The sequence below is a fragment of the Neofelis nebulosa genome, chromosome 5, assembly GCF_028018385.1.
Source record: "Neofelis nebulosa isolate mNeoNeb1 chromosome 5, mNeoNeb1.pri, whole genome shotgun sequence".
In the NCBI taxonomy this organism is placed as follows: Eukaryota; Metazoa; Chordata; class Mammalia; order Carnivora; family Felidae; genus Neofelis; species Neofelis nebulosa.
In genome coordinates, this window is record NC_080786.1 from 124,670,438 (window position 1) to 124,689,698 (window position 19,261).

General features: G+C 38.5%; 1 protein-coding gene and 1 long non-coding RNA gene across 3 annotated transcripts in view; one reads left to right on the top strand and one right to left on the bottom strand.

The window, feature by feature from the left end:
- LOC131512693 (uncharacterized) overlaps positions 1-7,946 on the bottom strand; it is a 176,656-nt gene extending 168,710 nt beyond the window's left edge. The window contains exons 1-2 of the long non-coding RNA XR_009262250.1: positions 6,722-7,946; positions 4,765-4,892 (exon numbers count right to left, since the gene is read on the bottom strand). This is a non-coding gene — a long non-coding RNA (uncharacterized LOC131512693). The remainder of the gene's footprint in view (positions 1-4,764; positions 4,893-6,721) is intronic.
- Positions 7,947-8,025: 79 nt separating this feature from the next.
- The window catches only part of GBE1 (1,4-alpha-glucan branching enzyme 1), a 290,866-nt gene continuing 279,630 nt past the window's right edge, over positions 8,026-19,261 (top strand). For both annotated transcript variants that reach the window (XM_058731715.1, XM_058731714.1), the window contains exon 1: positions 8,026-8,297. In XM_058731715.1, the coding sequence (XP_058587698.1) occupies positions 8,164-8,297 (134 nt within the window). In that variant the 5' untranslated portion in view covers positions 8,026-8,163. The remainder of the gene's footprint in view (positions 8,298-19,261) is intronic.

The following is a 19,261-nucleotide window of genomic DNA, read 5'->3' on the forward strand; positions in this document are numbered from 1 at the left end:
AGGCACCCTGCTCCTTGGGCCCTTTTGACATGATCCCATAGTCTCCTCCTCCTCCTCCTCCACCACCTCGTCTTTCTTCTTTTTCTTCTCCTTTTTAACACTCCTTCTGGTCCTATTAAATTCTCTAGGTTTATCTTGGATTTTTTTCTATCCAGCCCTAGAATCAGCCATTTATCCAAGGACCCCTGGTTCTTTTTGTTGGAGAATGGTTTTCAGAATCTAAGATCTCGGTGCTGGGTATGCTTGTTGTTACTGTGATGTTATTGCTTTCACGTCCTCTCAGCAGACAGAGCTAAGAAATATATGTGTAATACAAATCCATGTGTATACATGTTAAAAATATCTGTGTGTGTGTGTGTGTGTGTGTGTGTGTGTTTGAGGGGGTAGGTGAGTTCATTTCACTATCTCTGACTTTAACTTCAGAACCACAGGGTTTATTCTCCCCTTCCCCCATTGCTTATTTGTAACTTCTATCTCTGACAGAATGAAATCCGGCTCCCATTATCTACAATTTATTTACTTATTTGCTCAACAAATTGCAGTATACATGCAGTGTAGCTTTAGAATACTTAGTCCATACTGCTGTGAAAAATAAATTTATCAACTAGAATATAGTGTTTATGTACAATTCTTTTTGTTTTTAGCCTTCAAGAATCTAGTCAAAACAGTATTTTCTGAATTTGATTTAGGTTAGCTTCCTTTTTTCTCCAATAGTGTAGTTTTAAAGGTAATTCTCTTGAGTAAAAACACAGTATAGGCAATATGGGATTTAGAAATGTAATATTGCAAAAGTTCATTTTTAAGATGATTGTCATCAATTTTAACAGAAGCAGTATTCTAAAGCATTACAATCCATTATAATTATAACTCACTCACCTCAAAATTATCAGAGCTCTTTGTCTTTTAAGTGGGGGCAATTACAGCATTGCACTAAATCCTATTGGAGTGAAGGCAGAGTTGGGTAAGATTACCTGCCCTGACTTTCATTAGACACAGCCACAATAGCACAACTCTGCCTCCTCCCGTCTGAATTAACTGAGTTACCCTGGTCTGCTACCCTTCTTGTCATGGTCTTGATATTGTTTTAATGTCATATCTTCCCAATGACAAGTTTTATTATATCTATATTATAGAAAATGAAACAGTTTCTAAAAGTGACTTGCCCAAGGTCATATGGCTCATAAATGATAGAACTGAGACCAGAATTTGGCTGTATTCAAAGTCCAAAGTGTGAAAAATTAACATATGAGTGTTAGAATTTCATGTCCTGAAGAATACAGCATGGTTGGGTTTGTAATAAAGCACCCAGATTATTTTGTATAGTAAATGGACATTTTTATAGTTTTTTGAGTCATCCATTGCCTATTTCTTTATTGTCAGTTGGCTCAACCTATGCAACTTTGAAGACATTTCTACCTAAAAAAAAATAACAGGGTCCTATTTTAGTCAATTTTCTCATACTTCACAGTTTGTCTTTTGTCTCTAAATAATTCGGCATGGTTATTTTACAATGCAGTTTCAATAGATTGGCTCTACTTGAATAATTTAGCTTTGACTTTGAATATGTAAAATAAGTATAATTTCATTAAAATGTTCCAAGTCAGTTCCAATTCCTATTCTGTTTTTGTTCTGTTTTGTTTACTGAGAATTTGGGAGTGTCTAGTATGTACCCATTGGGGCATTTGCACAGATAAAGGATTTTCTGAGAATGGTTCTGGTTGTATATAGCACAAGGCTAATCAAAGGAAAGTTTTTTTTCTTGTTTTTCCCCTGTAATCAGTCATGGATTGAAAGCTTCATACAATACAACTAGAATATTTTTCTAAAGAAATAAAAAAAAAAAATTAAATACCAAATATAAAGCCCAATTTCTTATGATTATATTTTTCAAACTGATATTGAACTTTCTAAACATGTTTTCCCGATTTCTGTATTTTTTGTTTGTGGATAGGTCACAAACATTTGTTTACCAGCATTGATGTATGGAACATATTGGTCTCTGATCAGAGGCTTCCTTTTGAAAAGTGCGACTCAGTGTTAGTGTCCATCACATTCCAAGTCAGGTTTCAGTGACGTAATATTTATTCCCCCTGCATGTGTGAACTATCTTCAAGATCTTAACGCTTTCTTACTTTTGTACTAATCTAGGTTATTGGAGAGCATTGTATATGAAAAACATTACTTTTCTTTGCTATAGTATTGCTTGTGCAGAAATATGTTACCATTTATTAAGTGATTATTATATGCTATGTCCAGTTTTAAATATCTTATATGTATTAAGTCATTTAATCCTTTCAATATGAAAGCAAATACTATTATCATTCCCACCCTGTAGAAATGGAAACTGAAGCACAGAGATTGACTTCCCATGATCACATATTAGTGAGCAGGAGAGTTGAGATCCAAACTCAGGCAGCTTGGCTCTTAAGTCTGTGTCCTTGTCTTATCATACTGTTGTCCACAAAAAATCTGGGAAGGCCTTCGTATTTATCTAAAATTGGTTTCCAAGTTTATGGTTCAAAATGTTTCTCAATTCCTATCACTTATGGAGGCATTTCTAACTAGAAGGCACAATTTTGAGCTTATAGAATTGTTTGTTTGTTTGTTTGTTTTAATTTATTGTTTATTTATTTGAGAGAGAGAGAGAGAGAGAGAGAGAGAGAGAGAGAGAGAGAGAAGGGGAGGGGCAAAGAGAGAAGGAGACACAGAATCTGAAGCAGGCTCCAGGCTCTGAGCTGTCAGCACAGAGCCTGATGCAGGGCTCCAACTCAGGAACTGCAAGATCATGACCTGAGCCGAAGATGGACACTTAACTGACTGAGCCACCCAGGTGCTCCAAAGGTTATAGAATTATAAACACTTGATAACTTTCCCGTTTTGCTTTTGCTACTAGGCACTTGGGAACTAAGGTCTGAACTCAAATATCATAGATTTTCTCTATTCTTTTTGTTTTTGCTTTTTCCAAGTATTGTTTTACTTACTGCAAGTATTTTTATTAGCCACCTTGAATTCCTTTGTTGAATAGGTGGTATATAAATAAGCCAATTAATGTCCTAAAGCAGTTCTTCTCTCATGTGATTTAAATAACAAAAATATATTCTCTAATGGTTTTGGAGATGGGTAGTCTGAAATCAAGTTGTCAGCAAGGCCACATTTCCTCTGGAGGCTCTAGGGGAGAATCTATTTTTTGCCTCTTTCAGCTTCTGGAGCCTACTGACCTTTGACTTGTGTCTGTGTCACTCCAATCTCTGCCCTCATGGCCATTTACCTCTTCTGCTTGTGTCTACTCTGCAGATCTCTTCCAAGGACACTGTCATTGGATTTAAGAACCAGATAATGTAGATAATCCAGGATGATCTCCTCATCTCAAGATCCTTAGCTTAATTATGTCTGCAGAGACCCTTTTCCCAAATAAGTTAACTTTCACAGGTTCTGGGGATTAGGACCTGGGCATATATTTTGGGGAGCCACGATTCAAGGCACCATAATAAGTAATGATAGATGCATGAGGGTGTAATCCATGGGCTTTTGTGATTTAAATTTTATATGTAAAAAGACTTTTTATTTTTTGCCTATTTCCTAGCTCTTTGTTTTACTGTGGACTAGTTAGGTTTTCCAGGGACCTGGGTTTCATTCAGGTAAAGTGGCAAGATGCACAGTATTTTAAATTTTGTCTAATTTTGGTCTTAAAGTCTTTAAAAAAAAACTCTTCTACATATTTGTCTTCATATTCATCTTTCTGAGAGGCAGGATAAAATAATTCTTAAAATTATAGACTGCAAAAGGTATATCTGGATTCAGATCCTGTTTGACTACAGACTGTAAAAGCTGTATTTGAATTCAAATCCTGAGTCTTACTAGCTGCATTACCTTAAACAATTTTCTTCATCTCTAAGTACCTTCATCATAGGGTTAACTAAGGGTTTTACACACACCACCACCACCACCACCACCATATAATGGTTAAAAGTGTCTAGACTGTGGAAAGCAGTGTTATTATTATTAGCTATTATTGTAAAGAACCACTATAGTCTTCTTTCAGAATAAGTCCAGTATGATGAACTCAGGTATCTGATCCTTTCTTACAAGATTTTATGCCTAAAAGGTTTGCAAAATTTTCAAATAAGGAACAATTGAGAAGTACTGAAAATTCCATATAAAATAATCACTAGAGATATAATATAAAGGCCTAAAGGAAGCCTATAACTTGAGTGAAATAAAAACTGCCATTTTGCTTGGGTAAGTCTGAGACCAAGGAAGATTGTTTAGGTTCTTTTTTTTTAATATATACATATATATTATGTATGTATATATGTATATATCTATGTATACATTACTTTTAAGAGACAGAGAGACAGAGCACGGGCAGGGGAGGGGTAGAGAGAGAGAGGGAGACATAGAACCTGAAGCAGGCTCCAGGCTCTGTGATGACAGCATAGAGCCCAACCCAGGGCTTTAACCCAGGGCTCAAACTCATGAAGCATGGGATCATGACCTGAGCTGAAAGTCAGACATTCAACTGACTTGAGCCACCCAGGTGCCCCTGTTTAAGTTCTAATGGAGGGGACCAGATACTTAGGGGATGAAAGTTAGAGCCTTTCACTTTTAGGACACTGATTCTCACCCAACTTATAAGGACAAAACCACAAAAGTAATTGAAAATCATTATCATCTAAAAACTATTACCTACTGCCCTTGAAAAAAAGTTGTTTGCCTAACTCTGATTTTCAGGCAGTGACAACCAGCATCACATTGAACACTCACCATTTGGCAGTCTAAATAGAGAGGTTAGATGGTGAACGAGTCTGAAGACAAAATGACAATCTGTTCCTCCAGGGTCCTCTGAAAGGCTTCACAAGGTAGGAGAGGGGCAGTTTAGCTGGCTACTGCCTCTGCAGAATTTAATCCAGAAATAAGTGCATATTAGTTTGGAGACTGGGATACCAAAACTTGCTAGCTATTATATACACTGTAAGGAGATTCTTACAGTCTTACGGAAAAGAAAGTTTTAAACTAGCTTTACGGAGTGCAGTTTACACCATAAAATTCACCTGTTTTAAGTGTATACTTTAATGATTTTTGGGTAAACTTACAGAATTATGTAACCTTTGCCTCATCCAGTTTTAGAACATTTTAATGGATAAATTTAAAGGAATATATATCTAATTAGGCACTGCAGTGGTATCCTAATAGTCTCTCTGCTTCCATTCTTGTTATCCCTGTAATCCATTTTCCATAGAGAAAATATTTTTCTAATGTAAATCAAATTAAATCAGTTTTCTGCTCAAAACCCTTCAACAGCATCCTATCATACTGAAATTAGAGGCCCTATATGATCAAACAGCCGTCTAGCTCTCACACCTTACTTCTTGGTATTCTTCTCACTATGTAACAGGTACACTAGAACTGTCTCTGTGACTAAAGTCATTCCCCATTGCACAAACTCTTTACTGGCAATGTTCTTTGTCTCATGGCTTCTTCTCCGTCATTACACACTTCAGGTTCAATGTCAGTTCTGAATGGCCCTCCTTTACCATGAGAACTAAAGCAGACATTATTGCTTAACTTTAATTCTCTACAGTGCATTTATTATTATTGGGCATTTTGGGCTTTGAGAAGTATTTCTTATATGTTAATTGACAAGCACACAACACTCCACCTCGTGTGAGCTTTATGACAACTGGAACTCGTCTTGTTTACAATTTAATCCCAGCACCCAGGAAACTGAACGGGTTGACACATGGGACTTCATTAAATACTTGCTCAATAGTGAGTAAGAGAGAATAGGTATCTGCTCTCTTGGAGTTTATATTCTAAAGGGGGAGACCAATACATAAAAGAGAAAAAGAAACACCTAAGTTTTGTTAATTGTTGTGTAGGAGAGAACATGCTCTAACAGACACTGAAGTTTTAGTGGAAGCAGAGGCTTAAGATGAGTGGACATTTATGCTGAGATCTCAAGAATGCTGGGAAGAAATCAGTTATGTTTGGCTGAGTCATGAAGAGAATTCCCAACAGAGAGAAGGACAAATAAAAAGTCTCAGAGGCTACAAAGTGCTGAGTGAGTCCCAGGAAAGTCAGTATTTCTACATAATAGTAAAGCCAGAAAAGATGAGAAAAGGTGATGAGAAAAGTGGTGGAAAGATAGGGACCAGATTAAAAAGCCTAGTTAGGGAATGGTAAGAAGTTTATGTTTAACTCGGAGTGAATCAGCATGTCGTTTAAATTATTTGATTTATTCTTGTGTAGAGCCTTACAACTCAAACCTCACCCCCAGTCGGGAACAGCAGCATCACCTCTGAGCTTGAAACAACTGCAGAATCTGAGGCACCACCCAGAACTGAATGAGACTAAGTGCTGTTAACAACATCCCCAGGCGATTCATATGCACATTTAACGCTTGACAAACACTAGTGAATGGATTAGAAGGGACAAAAAATGGAAGAGATGTGGGTTAGATGGAAGAAATGGGTTAGATGTGTTAGGCTGCTCCTGTTAAGAGTGACCGAACAAAGGATGAGAAGACTGCGTTAGGGTATATTTTGGAGATAGTTGGCTTAGGTCTTCTGGCCAGCTAAATGGAAATTTCAGTAGGCAGATAGTGATATGAACCTGGATTTCTGAGAAAAGGTTAGGATTGGAGATACAGATTTGTGCATCTATTGGGTGTCCTGCTTCTGAGTTTATAGTGTCGTTTTACAGCGTTTTCTATTTTACTAACATTTGCATGTTGCCATCTTCATGGAAAATTAAGACATGCCTTTCCAAAGGTTGTCAGATTCCTCACTCTTTCACTCTGAGGTCCTCGGTTGCTAGATATCTCTCATCAAGTCTGTTATTAATGCCTGCACAAAAAATGTTTTGAATGTTTTAAAATTCAAGGCCAGTGATGATCCACACTCTTCCTTCTCCATAGTCCCTAGGATTCTCCACACCCAAATGTTAACTGGGAAAGAGATCCTCCAGTCTCTCCAGTTCCTAGGTTCAAAGCAGTTTGAAAACTGCTGGGTTGGTGGGTCCAATTCTCTGGATGTACATAAAATTGTGTTCTCAAAACAGAATCGTTGACAAGCCAGTTAACGGGTATGGAGAAACAGAAGTTCCCACTGGGGAAGTTTACATAGGGTCCCCCATTCTTAAGTCAAGAGGAAAAGAGATTTCTTGCACAAGCACTTCACCAATAAGGGGTACAGCTGAAGTCCAATTTAACGTTTTTCTCTATAATACTACTTGTCTCATCAAGGATAGTTCAATCGTTGAGAAACGTTTGTTGCAATTATGAACAAAGACAAAAAGGTCTTTTTTTTTTTCTTTCTCCTTTCTTTTCTGTTTGTTTTTGAGGTATGGGAAATGGGCAAAGTTCTTGACATGGTTTCAATTCTCAGCCATTGGCAACCCAGAGAATAGTCCCAGCACATCACAGTATTCGTGGGATGATTCCAGGATCGGGACTTTTTTGGTTAATTCATGAGACTGGAAACATCTACAGGCGTTCTGGTTAGGCAGTGGTGTGAACATCCTCCCAGGTATTACTATGTCCACACTGACTGTTCCCTTTTCTTACTGTGATTTTTTTTTTTTTTTAATCTGTCTGCAATACCGCCCTAACAAGAAATTCTCAGAACTTTGAGAAGGTCGCCTTCAAGAAAAGCACGCATCATATTTGAAAAGGATGCCGCCAGCGGGAGTTGCTTAAAGGAAGAAAAGCTGAGGGCTAACTCTGGAGCCAAATACGGGTGAGGTTAGGGAGGGCAAGGCAGAGCTACCTCGGTTCGGGACCCGCCTGCCAGGATGGCCTCAGTCCCGCGGGGGGAAAAAAGGCTGGGGAGGAAAGGGCAGGTCTCTGCGGCCTTCAGGTGCTAGCCGCGGGAGCGGGCGGAGGTCCCTTGGCACCTCATCGCCACCCCCCACCCCGCCCCCGGCTCCGGACGAGAGTCCGGGAATCGCCACGGGTCCCGCTCCGCCCCGCCGGGCGGGGGGGGGGGGGAGAGGGAGGGGAGGCAGGCGGCCGTTCTCTCCGGCTATAAAGGGCCCCGGGTCTCCGAAGCTCGCCTCAGCTTCCTCCGACTCCGCCTTCGCCGCCTTCCTCCCAACTAGAGCTCCAGTTCCCGCTCAGGTTCCAATCGACCCACTCGGGCTCGGCTACTCGGGCTGCAGCAGAAGATGGCGGCTCCGGTGGCTCGGGGCGAGTGCTCCGAGGCGGCGCTGGCTGCAGCCCTGGCGGATGTGCCGGAACTAGCCCGACTTCTGGAGCTCGACCCATACCTGAAGCCCTTCGCCCTGGACTTCCAGCGCAGGTACCTCCTGATACCGCTCAGGGCTCTCCCCCTCCCCCCCTCTCTCCTCAGAGTGGGACTGGCTGCCTTCCCAGCGCGGGCTCCGGGGTCGAACCGCCCCTCGGCTGGGTGCGTGCAGGTCCCGCCCCCTTCCGGGCCCGCCTCTCAGCCCCGCCCCGCCCTGCGCTGGCCCGCCCCCGACCTTGGAGAGTAGCCACTTTGTAGGGTGGGCGTCGGGGTGACTTCGCTGGGTCCTGTGTCTTACAGAGTGGTGGGTTGATGATAACTCTGGTCCCGGACTAGACGTAGAAGCGCGGAATAAACTTGCCTCATCCCCTCTCCTTTCCTTTCGATCAGCGGGTGTGCGCCATTGAGTACGTGCTTTGGCTCCCAGCAGTGATTTCCTCAGGTGCGGATACTGAGGGAGGCAAAGCCACTGCAGGTTTTGTGACCTTTCCATTCAACAGAGTTGTACTGTGAATTAGCGTGTGCATAACACTCGGCGTGTGTAATTGTGCGTTTACAATTTCGTTTATTTCATTGCAAATATTGTGATTTTATATCCACGATTCTCTCAGGCAGCTCTTGCTCCTTGTTAATATTTCCTTTCAGAGAAGATGAAACGTTACCTTGGCCACTTTATTTACCCTCCGTGGGCCCACATTGAAGAGGAAACTTACAGCGACATTTGTCAGCAAAGTTTGCCCGTGTTTGGCATTGCCACCCCGAAGAGGGACAAAGGCCAGGAGAGCCAAACTTCTGGAGGCCCGTTTAGGGGCTTTAGCTTCAGTTTGTCTCCTAACATCCTACAGTACATTGGTTTAGCACAATTGAGTTGCCGGGATAATAATTCTAGTAGGCAGCTCAACTTCGAAGGTATAGTTTGTAAGATTGAAATAGTTGTCATACTAGTTATAGTAGTTTCATTTGTGAGATAAGCACATTGTGATTTATGGTTTTAGCCCTTTTAGCCGAGAGACTCCAGGGCAAAAACTACCATGGCAACAGAATACGCATGGTCAAATTTTCAAGTAATAGGAAACAGCCATTTAGTTATGGCCAAGAAGCAGTGTTGGGGGTAATAAAACAGGTTTGATTTGGAATTTGGAAAAAAAACAAAACAAAACACTTAGGTTCATGACTTGGCATTGTCACCTACTACCTGCATTCAATCAATCCAGCAACTGTTTCTTAAGGAGTCCCTATTAAAAAATAAGAGATGCCAAGTTCAATACAACATCTCATTCCAGAGCTTGTATACCCTAAAGAATGAGCCCTCCTCAAAGTAGTCACCTTGAGCTGTCGCTCAGTTGATCAGATGATTGGAACCTTATGCAGCCTTGTGAAATTGCTTTCAGTATTTACAGTTTATACTTTCAAAGTCACTGAGTGTATCATCTTCATAGTTCAAACTTGAATTAGATTTAGAAATAGTCAAATTTTAGAGCAAAGAGATGGTGGTCAGACTTTTTTGATGTGTTTATTGATGATGATAATTTATTTGTATGCTTTGTAAATGGCACTTAAGACCTTTCTAGGAGAGAGTTGTGAGAATGTTTTGTTTTTGTTCCCCCACCTCCTTTAAAAAAAAAAAAAAATCACAGCAGACAAACATCCCTTGTCATGTAATTGACTTCAACTCCATTGGGACTGAAGCAGTTATGATGCTCTTTCATGGTTTGTCAAAACTAATGAGAGAGACAAAGGCCACAATAAAGAAAAGTGGGGGCAAACCACTATTCTTGGTGAAAAGACTGGTCCACTGGGCCCTTGTGCCTCACTCTGACCTGGATTCTACTTCTGGTCTTGGTTTGGAGTAATTGCCATTTTCCAGCACACATGTTCCATTTAGGCATATCAAATAGTCATTTGGCATTTGGCAGTAGTAACTTTTACTGCTAACATTTGAAGAATAAAACATCCTTCCCTCATGAAGTTTTCTTCTAGTTACTTTATTCTCTGTTTATTTCTAATAACCCACTGGCGCATTTTGTCTTTGGCCTAACACAAATATACAAGCAGTCAAACATTCAAGTGCAAAGTAGAACTTACTGAGGAGTGCACAAAATTTAGGGTACAAACAACAGTGTTTAGGAATGGTGATGGGGGAGTCAGTTTCTTTTCATTGATGGGCTGTCTCATCCTTTCTCAACCAAAGTATCTTCATCAGAAATTCTGTTATGTACATTTGTTGTTCTTGTTTACCTTTTCTGTAACTGTAAGAATGTTGGATCCAGTGTGAGGATTAGTGAATTACTCTGTTACATGAAATAAAAATTAGTTCATTAGTGTGTGTGATAGCCCCTATAATGTCTCATTGATTACCTCCTAAGATGGGATTTTCCTCTTGGCTTTCCTGCTTTTTTTCACCTGTCATTTATACTGCAATTAATTGCAGTGGTGTAATTGCAAAATCTTAGTGTTTTAAAGAATAGCCTTTAATTGTGCCAATATTACATGCTAACATGAGTCAGGCTCTCCTTGTGGCAATCACTCAAGAATTTAGGATGATGAAGTCTTCGTTTTGAAACATGCTTCTATAATGTTTGCTGTAGGGGACATGTTGAACTATGTACCTTTTCTTACAGCTTTTGTCTATGAGTGGGTCATTTCTGCTGATACATTAGATCGGCCAGTGTAAGTCAAATGTGACTTTTGAGCCTTGTGTGTGAAACATAAAAGTGACATTTGTGAACAGCTTGAAGATCAACACAGTTGCAGTAACACTTATCTATACTCTCTGTTTAAAGTTTATAGAGTATTTTCAGATTTTAATTTAATCCTGATAACAAAACCATGAGGCAGGAAGAATTTTGTTTTTCCTGTCTTACAGATGAAGAACCCAAGATTTGGTCAAATGTTTGGCTTAAGTTTACATGGGTTAGTAGTACTGCAGGTGGGATTAATCTTTCTTTCTAGAACCTTTTACAACAAGTTCATGAACAATGACTTTTTGCTAATTTAGCGGATACCTCTTTCCTCTTTATCTCTAGCATTGGACATTTTGGGCCACTTCTTGAAGACATGAAAATCTTTTGCTTTTCCTCTATTACATCTGATGGTTTTTCCTCTATCTCTTTCTGATTATTTAACACAAGAGATTCTCAGGACTCTTCCCTAGGTCCTTTTATGTGTTTCTACTTTATATACTTTCTTTAAACATTCTCCTCCATCCATGTATTCCATCTATGTACTGACACTGCCCACATCTATCTTCAGCCCCCAGTCTCTCTTCTGGTCTCGGTCATATTTATTTATTTATTTATTTATTTATTTATTTATTTATTTATAATTTTATTATTTTTTTTAATTTACACCCAAATTAGTTAGCATATAGTGCAACAATGATTTCAGGAGTAGATTCCTTAATGCCTCTTACCCAGTTAGCCCATACCCCTCCCACAACCCCTCCAGTAGCCCTCTGTTTGTTCTCGATATTGAGTCTTTTGTGTTTTGTCTCCCTCCCTGTTTTTATATTATTTTTGCTTCCCTTCCCTTGAGTTCATCTGTTCTGTGTCTTAAAGTCCTCATATGAGTGTTTGGTCGTATTTATAAATACCTACATTTTGATGTCCTAGAAGTAAAACTCAACATGCCTAAAGCCAAACTTAGGGTTTTTCAATCCCTACGTTTGTCCCTTATACCCTGTCTCTGTGTGTGGTATCCTTATCTACTAACTGCTCAAGCCTACCACTTAAAACTTAACCTTAATTCTCACCTTCTCTTTCTTCTTATCTCCAAGTCTAATCAATGATGGCTCCTGTTTTTCAACTATATGCCAACTCTACAGTCCTACTGCCATCATCCTACTCAAGGTGTTAGTAGCCTCTCTAGCCTGGTTTACAAAAATAGCCTTACAGTTCTTGCCTTTTTTCAATTTTTTTTTCAATTCCCCATAGCTTTTAAGGTATAACAGAGACTTCTCATGATGTGCAAGATTCTAAATCATATGGTCTCTGTCTACCTTTTAAGCCTCATCTTTGGACCTTCCTTCTCATTCTGTTCTGTGTTACCAGAGGGAGCCTAGGGATAGAGAGGCAGCTGAGATGTCTGATGGCCATTCCACAAGGGGTACTAAAATATCACTGGAATCAATTGAAAACATGATATCTTTTTCACACATGTACTCCTTTTTAATGTCGAAGATTTTCATTTGTGTGTGTTCACAAGAAGTTAGGGGTCTAGGAAAATCACTGAATAATTGGCAAAGGAGATTAAGAACTGGAAACATTTTTGATCTTTATCAGAAATGACTAGTTTAGTGGAAATGAATTAATAAGTGAACCCTTTTATACATTCTTTATTAATATAACCCTCTATTCCATTAAATAGATCTTTTAACACATGTTTATAAAGGATATCAGTTTGAGGTAGTCCAGAATAGTCTGTGTTGGAAGCCAAATGTTTTGGTCTAGACATGGTTCCAGCTGTACATGCTGTTTGTTCTGTTTTATGCATACTTTGCTTCTGCCTTATATCCTCCTATATGTGCCTCTGGAAACAGCTTAGAGGTATACTTTCCCTGACTTCACCCTATCCTTACACCTTTTTCCAGGCTAGGTGAGGAGCCTCATTTCTTGTCTACCATCTTGAACACCCTCATCTTAAAGATGCTCATCCACTGTAATATAGTTGTATTTCTGCTCTTTTGTACCCCCACTAGATTGTTGGCTCCCTTGGGTGGGCACTTTTCCGTATTGTTTTTTGTTTGTTTGTTTGTTTACTATTCTCAATCTGTAGAAACATACTTGACTTACAGGAAACAGTATAGAATTTAAATGAATGTGTTCTGCGTCTATTTATTTTTCTCGTTTTCTTTTTTTTTTTTTTTTTAATTCTTAATGTTTATTTTTGAAAAAGTGAGAGAGAGAGAGATGGAGTGCAAGCAGGGGAGGGGCAGAGAGAGGAGACACAGAATCTGAAGAAGGCTCTAGGCTCCGAGCTGTCAGCCCAGAGCCCGATGCAGGGCTTGAACTCACAAACTGTGAGCCAAAGTTGGATGCTTAACCAACTGAGCCACCCAGGCACCCCATATTTTTCCCTTTTTTATACCAATGAGTCTCAGTCAACTTACCTTAAGCTAAAAATTGTTGGGAATGCTAGGATAAAGAGAGAAGCAGCAGCAGTTACCAGGGGATTATGTATGACAATCTGGGGGAAAGGGGAAATACATGTTCAAGTAAAGAGCTATAGGTAACTGGGGAAAATGAAGAAAATCATTATGAATTAGATACTTCCACAAAGACTAAAGTTTTTTTGTTTTTTTTTTTTTCAATTTATTTATTTGGAGAGAGTGTGTGCTCATGTGATGGTGGGGGGCACAGAAAGAGAGGGAGAGAGAGAATCCTAAGCAGGCTCTGCGCTGTCATCTTGGGGCTCCATCCCATGAACTGTGAGATCATGACCTGAGCCAAAATCAAGACTCAGATGCTTAACCAACTGAATCACCCAGGTGCCCCAACGCAGAGACTAAAGGTTTAATCACTAAAGGGATATTCAGTTTGAGAAAGCCTGATGTGAAATTGTGTGCCTAAGAATGGGAGGAGAGGTTTTTGTGACCCCAAGTATACTAAGCATTACAATTACAGTGAACATCTCTATTTTGTTAGAAATGAAGTTAGTTTTTACACTGGTAGCTAATCAGAGTTGGAAAGTGCTTTGGATTTGTGTATCAGCAGCCACACCAAATTGATTCTCACAGCATAGAAGTTTTATATCATAGCTGCATGGTGCACTTTTTTCTCAGTGCCTGGCCAAGTTATTGGCTCTGAAGAAAGTCAAATGTCAGTGATTCTAGAAGGCAGGGATAAATCTGAAGATTACAAGATGTATCTGGCTCACTCTTCTGTACTAGTAGATTTATTTGCCCTTTGCAGCTGAGATCTATACTAACTCCAGAGTTACTCCTGAATTTTCTACAGCGATGGGCAAGAGGCTTTGACCTCTTTTCATTTTCAAAGTGCCTTAAAATGACTTGGTGGAACATTTGGGTAGGCTCTGGTGCCTGCTGTAACACCTCCTGGGAAATGACTCTTGATGTGATAACTTCTTAGAGTATTCCGTTCGGCTCCTACTAAGCTGGCCCTAGTTAGTCAGCGAGATTTTAATATAGTCCCAGTGAAATGTGCTATAGTTTTAGACTGATAAGAATACCATATTGCTGTTATTTGAAAGCATGTGTTAAACTTCAATTATACATTTATATATATTAAAAGAAAACATGAAAGTGTTTTCATTGGAGAGAATTGCTACCAGTTCCTTCTAAAGTAAGTTTATTTTTTACTAACGAGTACATTCTCTTCTTATGATGTCTACCCATCAGTAGACGCTTACCACTGTTTTGAATCCAGGGTTCTTTTGTGTTTAACAACCAAAAGCAGCATATTTCTGTTTTGTGTTTAGAGTAACAGGAACTAAATACATGAATAAAAGGTAAAACTCCACAGTAAGCATACATTATTATACAATCTACATTCCTTAATTTATTATGCAATTATGTTGCATCTTATTTGATACTGTTTAAGTTATAGTGACTAACTTTTAAAACCTGATTGTTTTCTGATGTTTAAATGATTAGAATAATTTAGATTCTAAATTTAGTTTCCTAATATGTAAAAGGGGAAAGTATATAAAAATATTGCTGTGTATGTGTTGCAAAATATAAGAGCAAGATGAAGCTTGAACTTGAACTCTCATGTGTCCTAAGAGCTTTGAATCTGAGGGCAAATTAATCAACCTCTATGAACCTCAATTTCATTTTCTGTAAAATATGGACGGGACCTACCTTCTAGGAGTGTCTTGAGGACTAGAAGTATTTTAAAGATCCTCTGTAAATAAATGATAGTTATTTGATGATGATAATATTATAAGCAAAATAGCCTTCCATCTTAAATATTCACTAGGATATTATTTTCAAAAGATCTTATTGTTAGCTTTTTTAATGCTGTATCCTGAAATCAACTATCAGGTAAATAATACGACCAGAAATTCTCCACAACTCTTCATTTTGTTGGATGGCATCTTTACTTTAGGGACTTCCTTCTTTTTCCCAGTAGAGCCATTATGTGAATGAGGTGAGGAGGCGGTAATTTTAATCATAATCTAGTATACAAAGAAAGGAATATGTTTAAACTTTGATCCTTCATTTGGAGAGGAAATAATGCAATTCTCTGTTTAAGCTGAAGGCAAGATAATTCCAGGATATAATGAGCATAAAGCTTTCTTTAGAGAGAGAGGTAAATGCTAGCCTGCAGAGGCTCAGAATCACCCTTCTTTTGATCTTCCTTTTCCATCTTTTCTCTTCTTTCATCTGACTGCTAACTGTTCATATTCTTGGGCATCAAACAACTATAGGAATTTTCTTCCTCTTGAACTCTGGATGGATGGAAGAATGGTCATATCAAGTTTACCGATACGCAGGAATAACTTTGAAAATGAGAAAAAAATATATATAATAGCAGCTTAAAAGCTTGAAAATGAAAGAATTTTTCAGTAGAATCTTAACATAATCTATTAATAAGATAAGAATAAAATTTAAATTCAGTATCTTTCCTTGTGCTTTCTCTTTATTTGATGATTTCAGTTATTTTCAATATGTTTGATTTTACAATGAGATATGTAAAACAGAGAAATGGAATATTCATGGGTGTCTTGGTAGATCCATGGAACAGAAATTACAATGAGTCACAGTCTCTGGGTATGTGCTGTAGGTCTGAAATCTAAAATATAATAATCAGAAACAAAGTGTACACTTCTTGGTATAGGTAACAGATACACTTCTTATATAGGTAACCTTGAAGTTTTCCAAATGTTTATCAAGTGAGAATTAAATATTTCTTTTACCAGTGAAATCATATGTTACTCAATCATCAATCTAATTTATTTTCATTTTCATAAATTATAAACAACTAGCCACAGGTTATATTTAATTATGAATAACTGCATGATACAGGTACATGCTCTGTTACAGAAACATAATAAAACCAGTTATGCATTTAGGTCTATGTAACAGAAAACTCAGCATACTCTCAATTAACAGAAGATCCCACAGACTGTGTAATTAAAATAGAAATTTGTATTTCTCACAAAGAAAGTGAAGATGAATGGTTTGGCCTTAGCATTGACCCATCCTTTATCTTTCTGCTCTATTATCTTTAGCATATAGTCTTTATATTCTTATGCTTAGAAGATGGCTGGGTGCATCTAGGCCCACACGTTCATGCCCGCTCACTCTGTCCATTTTAACCAAGCATACGTTAATTTTCCTATAAACTTTATCTACATCTTTCAGTTTACAAATTATTGATCAGAACTGTTCCATGATCTTGCTTGACTGAAAGTGAGCCTAGATACTCAAGGCTTTTAGTTATACACCTTCCTGAGAAAAGTCCTTTGGCCTCACCTATCAGAACATCCCAGAGCTCTGTCCTTTGCTCCAAAAAGGACACTATTTCTGCCTAAAGATGAAAAGACCCAATGAGACTGTGTTGTAGTTCCCTAATATCACATCTGTGTATAAAACCCTCTGAAGAGAACCCGGATGTTTTCATTTCTCCCAAGAAAAGTCTACAGCTATCCTCAATATCACCAACCCCTGAGTCATGGCTTTCACTTTTCTAAACCTGATCTGTATTTTTCTGGATTATTTTCTTAGGGGAATATAGAGACTTTTGACTGCTCTGGCCCCAAATGAGCTGATTAGGTGCCCTTAGCTGGCCTCAAGCCTTGGGAACACCACCATCTTTTCCTTTTAATTTCACAGATATTTTACTCTTTTTTTTTTTTTTTTTAATTTTTAACGCTTATTTATTTTTCAGACAGAGAGAGACACAGCATGAACGGGGGAAGGGCAGAGAGAAAGGGAAACACAGAATCGGAAGCAGGCTCCAGGCTCTGAGCCATCAGCCCAGAGCCCGACGTGGGGCTCGAACCTGCGGACCGCGAGATCGTGACCTGAGCCGAAGTCAGACGCTTAACCGACTGAGCCACCCAGGCGCCCCACAAATATTTTACTCTTAAAAAGTATGAGTATTTTGAGAGGAAATGAGTTTATCAATTACTAATTATATATATATATATATTCTTGGGCTCATGAAAAAATGATCTGACTGGAGTGCCTGGGTGTCTCAGTCAGTTAAGTGTCTGACTCTTGATATGGCTCAGGTCATGATCTCATGAATCACGACATCGAGGCCTGCGTGGGTCTCTGTGCTTACAGCATGGAGACTGCTTTGGATTCTCCCTTTCCCTCTCTCTTTGCCCCTCTCCCATTCATGCACATGCATGCACACTCTCTTGCTCTCAAAAATAAATAAACATTAAAACATGGCAAACAAAATGATCTGATATATCTTCAAGTCTTTTGGAGAAGATAGTATTTGTGAGGTTAGAAAGAAAGTTAAAGATGCCAATTTATGCTCAATCTTTAAAACATGAATTGTCTTTTATTATCCAACGGCTTGCATGTTTATGGGGCTTTAATCTTATACCTTCCTATGCTTTTCTTTCGAAAGCTTGTTACTGTTGTTCTTCACAACATACCTAGCATGGACTTTTCATATAAATATAGGATTTTATCATCATAGGCAAGGTTAGGGTTTTGTCTTTGGTAATAGGACTAAAGAGCGATTTGTGGAAGAGTGTGATTCCTCTTTGTTGTCAGAATAGAAGACCATTGCTGTGTCCAGAGTCATATTAACTTTCTCTCCTAAGAGGTTATAGGCCTAGTATCTATGATTTTTCTGTACTATTATTTGGAGATCATGAGTAACTAATGTCTGAATTACTATTGTTTTTTAATTGTTTTACAGTGTTCTCTCAAGAGGACTGGTTATTGTTTCAGAATTCTGGAAGTTCACAAATGAGTTCATTTGTAATTTCCATGTTTTTTTCCAGCTCTTATATTTCTGCATTAAAAATCCCTGCTACTTTTGTTATTTGTACGTTGTTGTTGTTTACACATGGAGTCTTTCATTTTCCTGACCATTTCAGTTGGCAATATTATGGTTGTTCTTTAAAATTGTGCTTGCTAGAGATATGAATGTAATGAAACTAACTCTTTTTGCTTCACTTCCCTAAATTGCCCGTAATTGAAAACTATATGCTATCCATGTGGTATTAGGTAAATTTCTATTCCTAAGTATAACATATAAGCAGGAAATACATAGAAACAAGGGTGTTAAAATAAGTTTTGTTGTGGCAGGTCCAAAGTACCTTTGAAGTTAGAAGACATGAAAAACAAACAAAAAACAATGAGCCTAAAAAAAAAAAAAAGGAAAGAAAGGTTAGAGGATATTTAAAAATTGAGTGAATTTAGATAACTGCAAATTGTACTAGACTGAATTTAAAAAAGAAATATTTTAAAATAATTATAGATTCATAGGAAGTTGCAAAGTAGTTCAAAGAAGGCTCCTTTCTGAAGCTTGCCCCTGTGTTAGTATTCTTGCATAACTATATTACAGTATCAAAACCAGGAAGTTGGGGCACCTGGGTGGCTCAGTCGGTTAAGCGTCCAACTTCGGCTCAGGTCCTGATCTCACAGTCTGTGAATTCGAGCCCTGTGCTGGGCTTTGTACTGATGGCTCAGAGCCTGGAGCCTGTTTTGGATTCTGTGTCTCCCTCTCTCTCTGCCCCTCCCCCGCTAGTGCTCTGCCTCTCTTGTTCTCAAAAAATATATAAAACATAAAAATTAAAAACAAACAAAACCAGGAAGTGAACATTGATACAATCTACAGACCTCATTCAGATTTCATGAGCTTTTTGTTACATGCACTTATTTGTGTGTATCCACTTCTTTGCAATTTTATCACTAGTACATGTTAATGTAAACACTTTCATTATGAAGATATGGATCTAGTCCATCCATGGACAAAATGGAACTCCCTGTTCTTTTATACTCATGCTGTCTGTCTTCCTGCTCATCCCTAACCTTTGGTAACCAGTGGTTTGTTTTCCATCTCTATAACATTTCCTTTTTCATTTGTAGA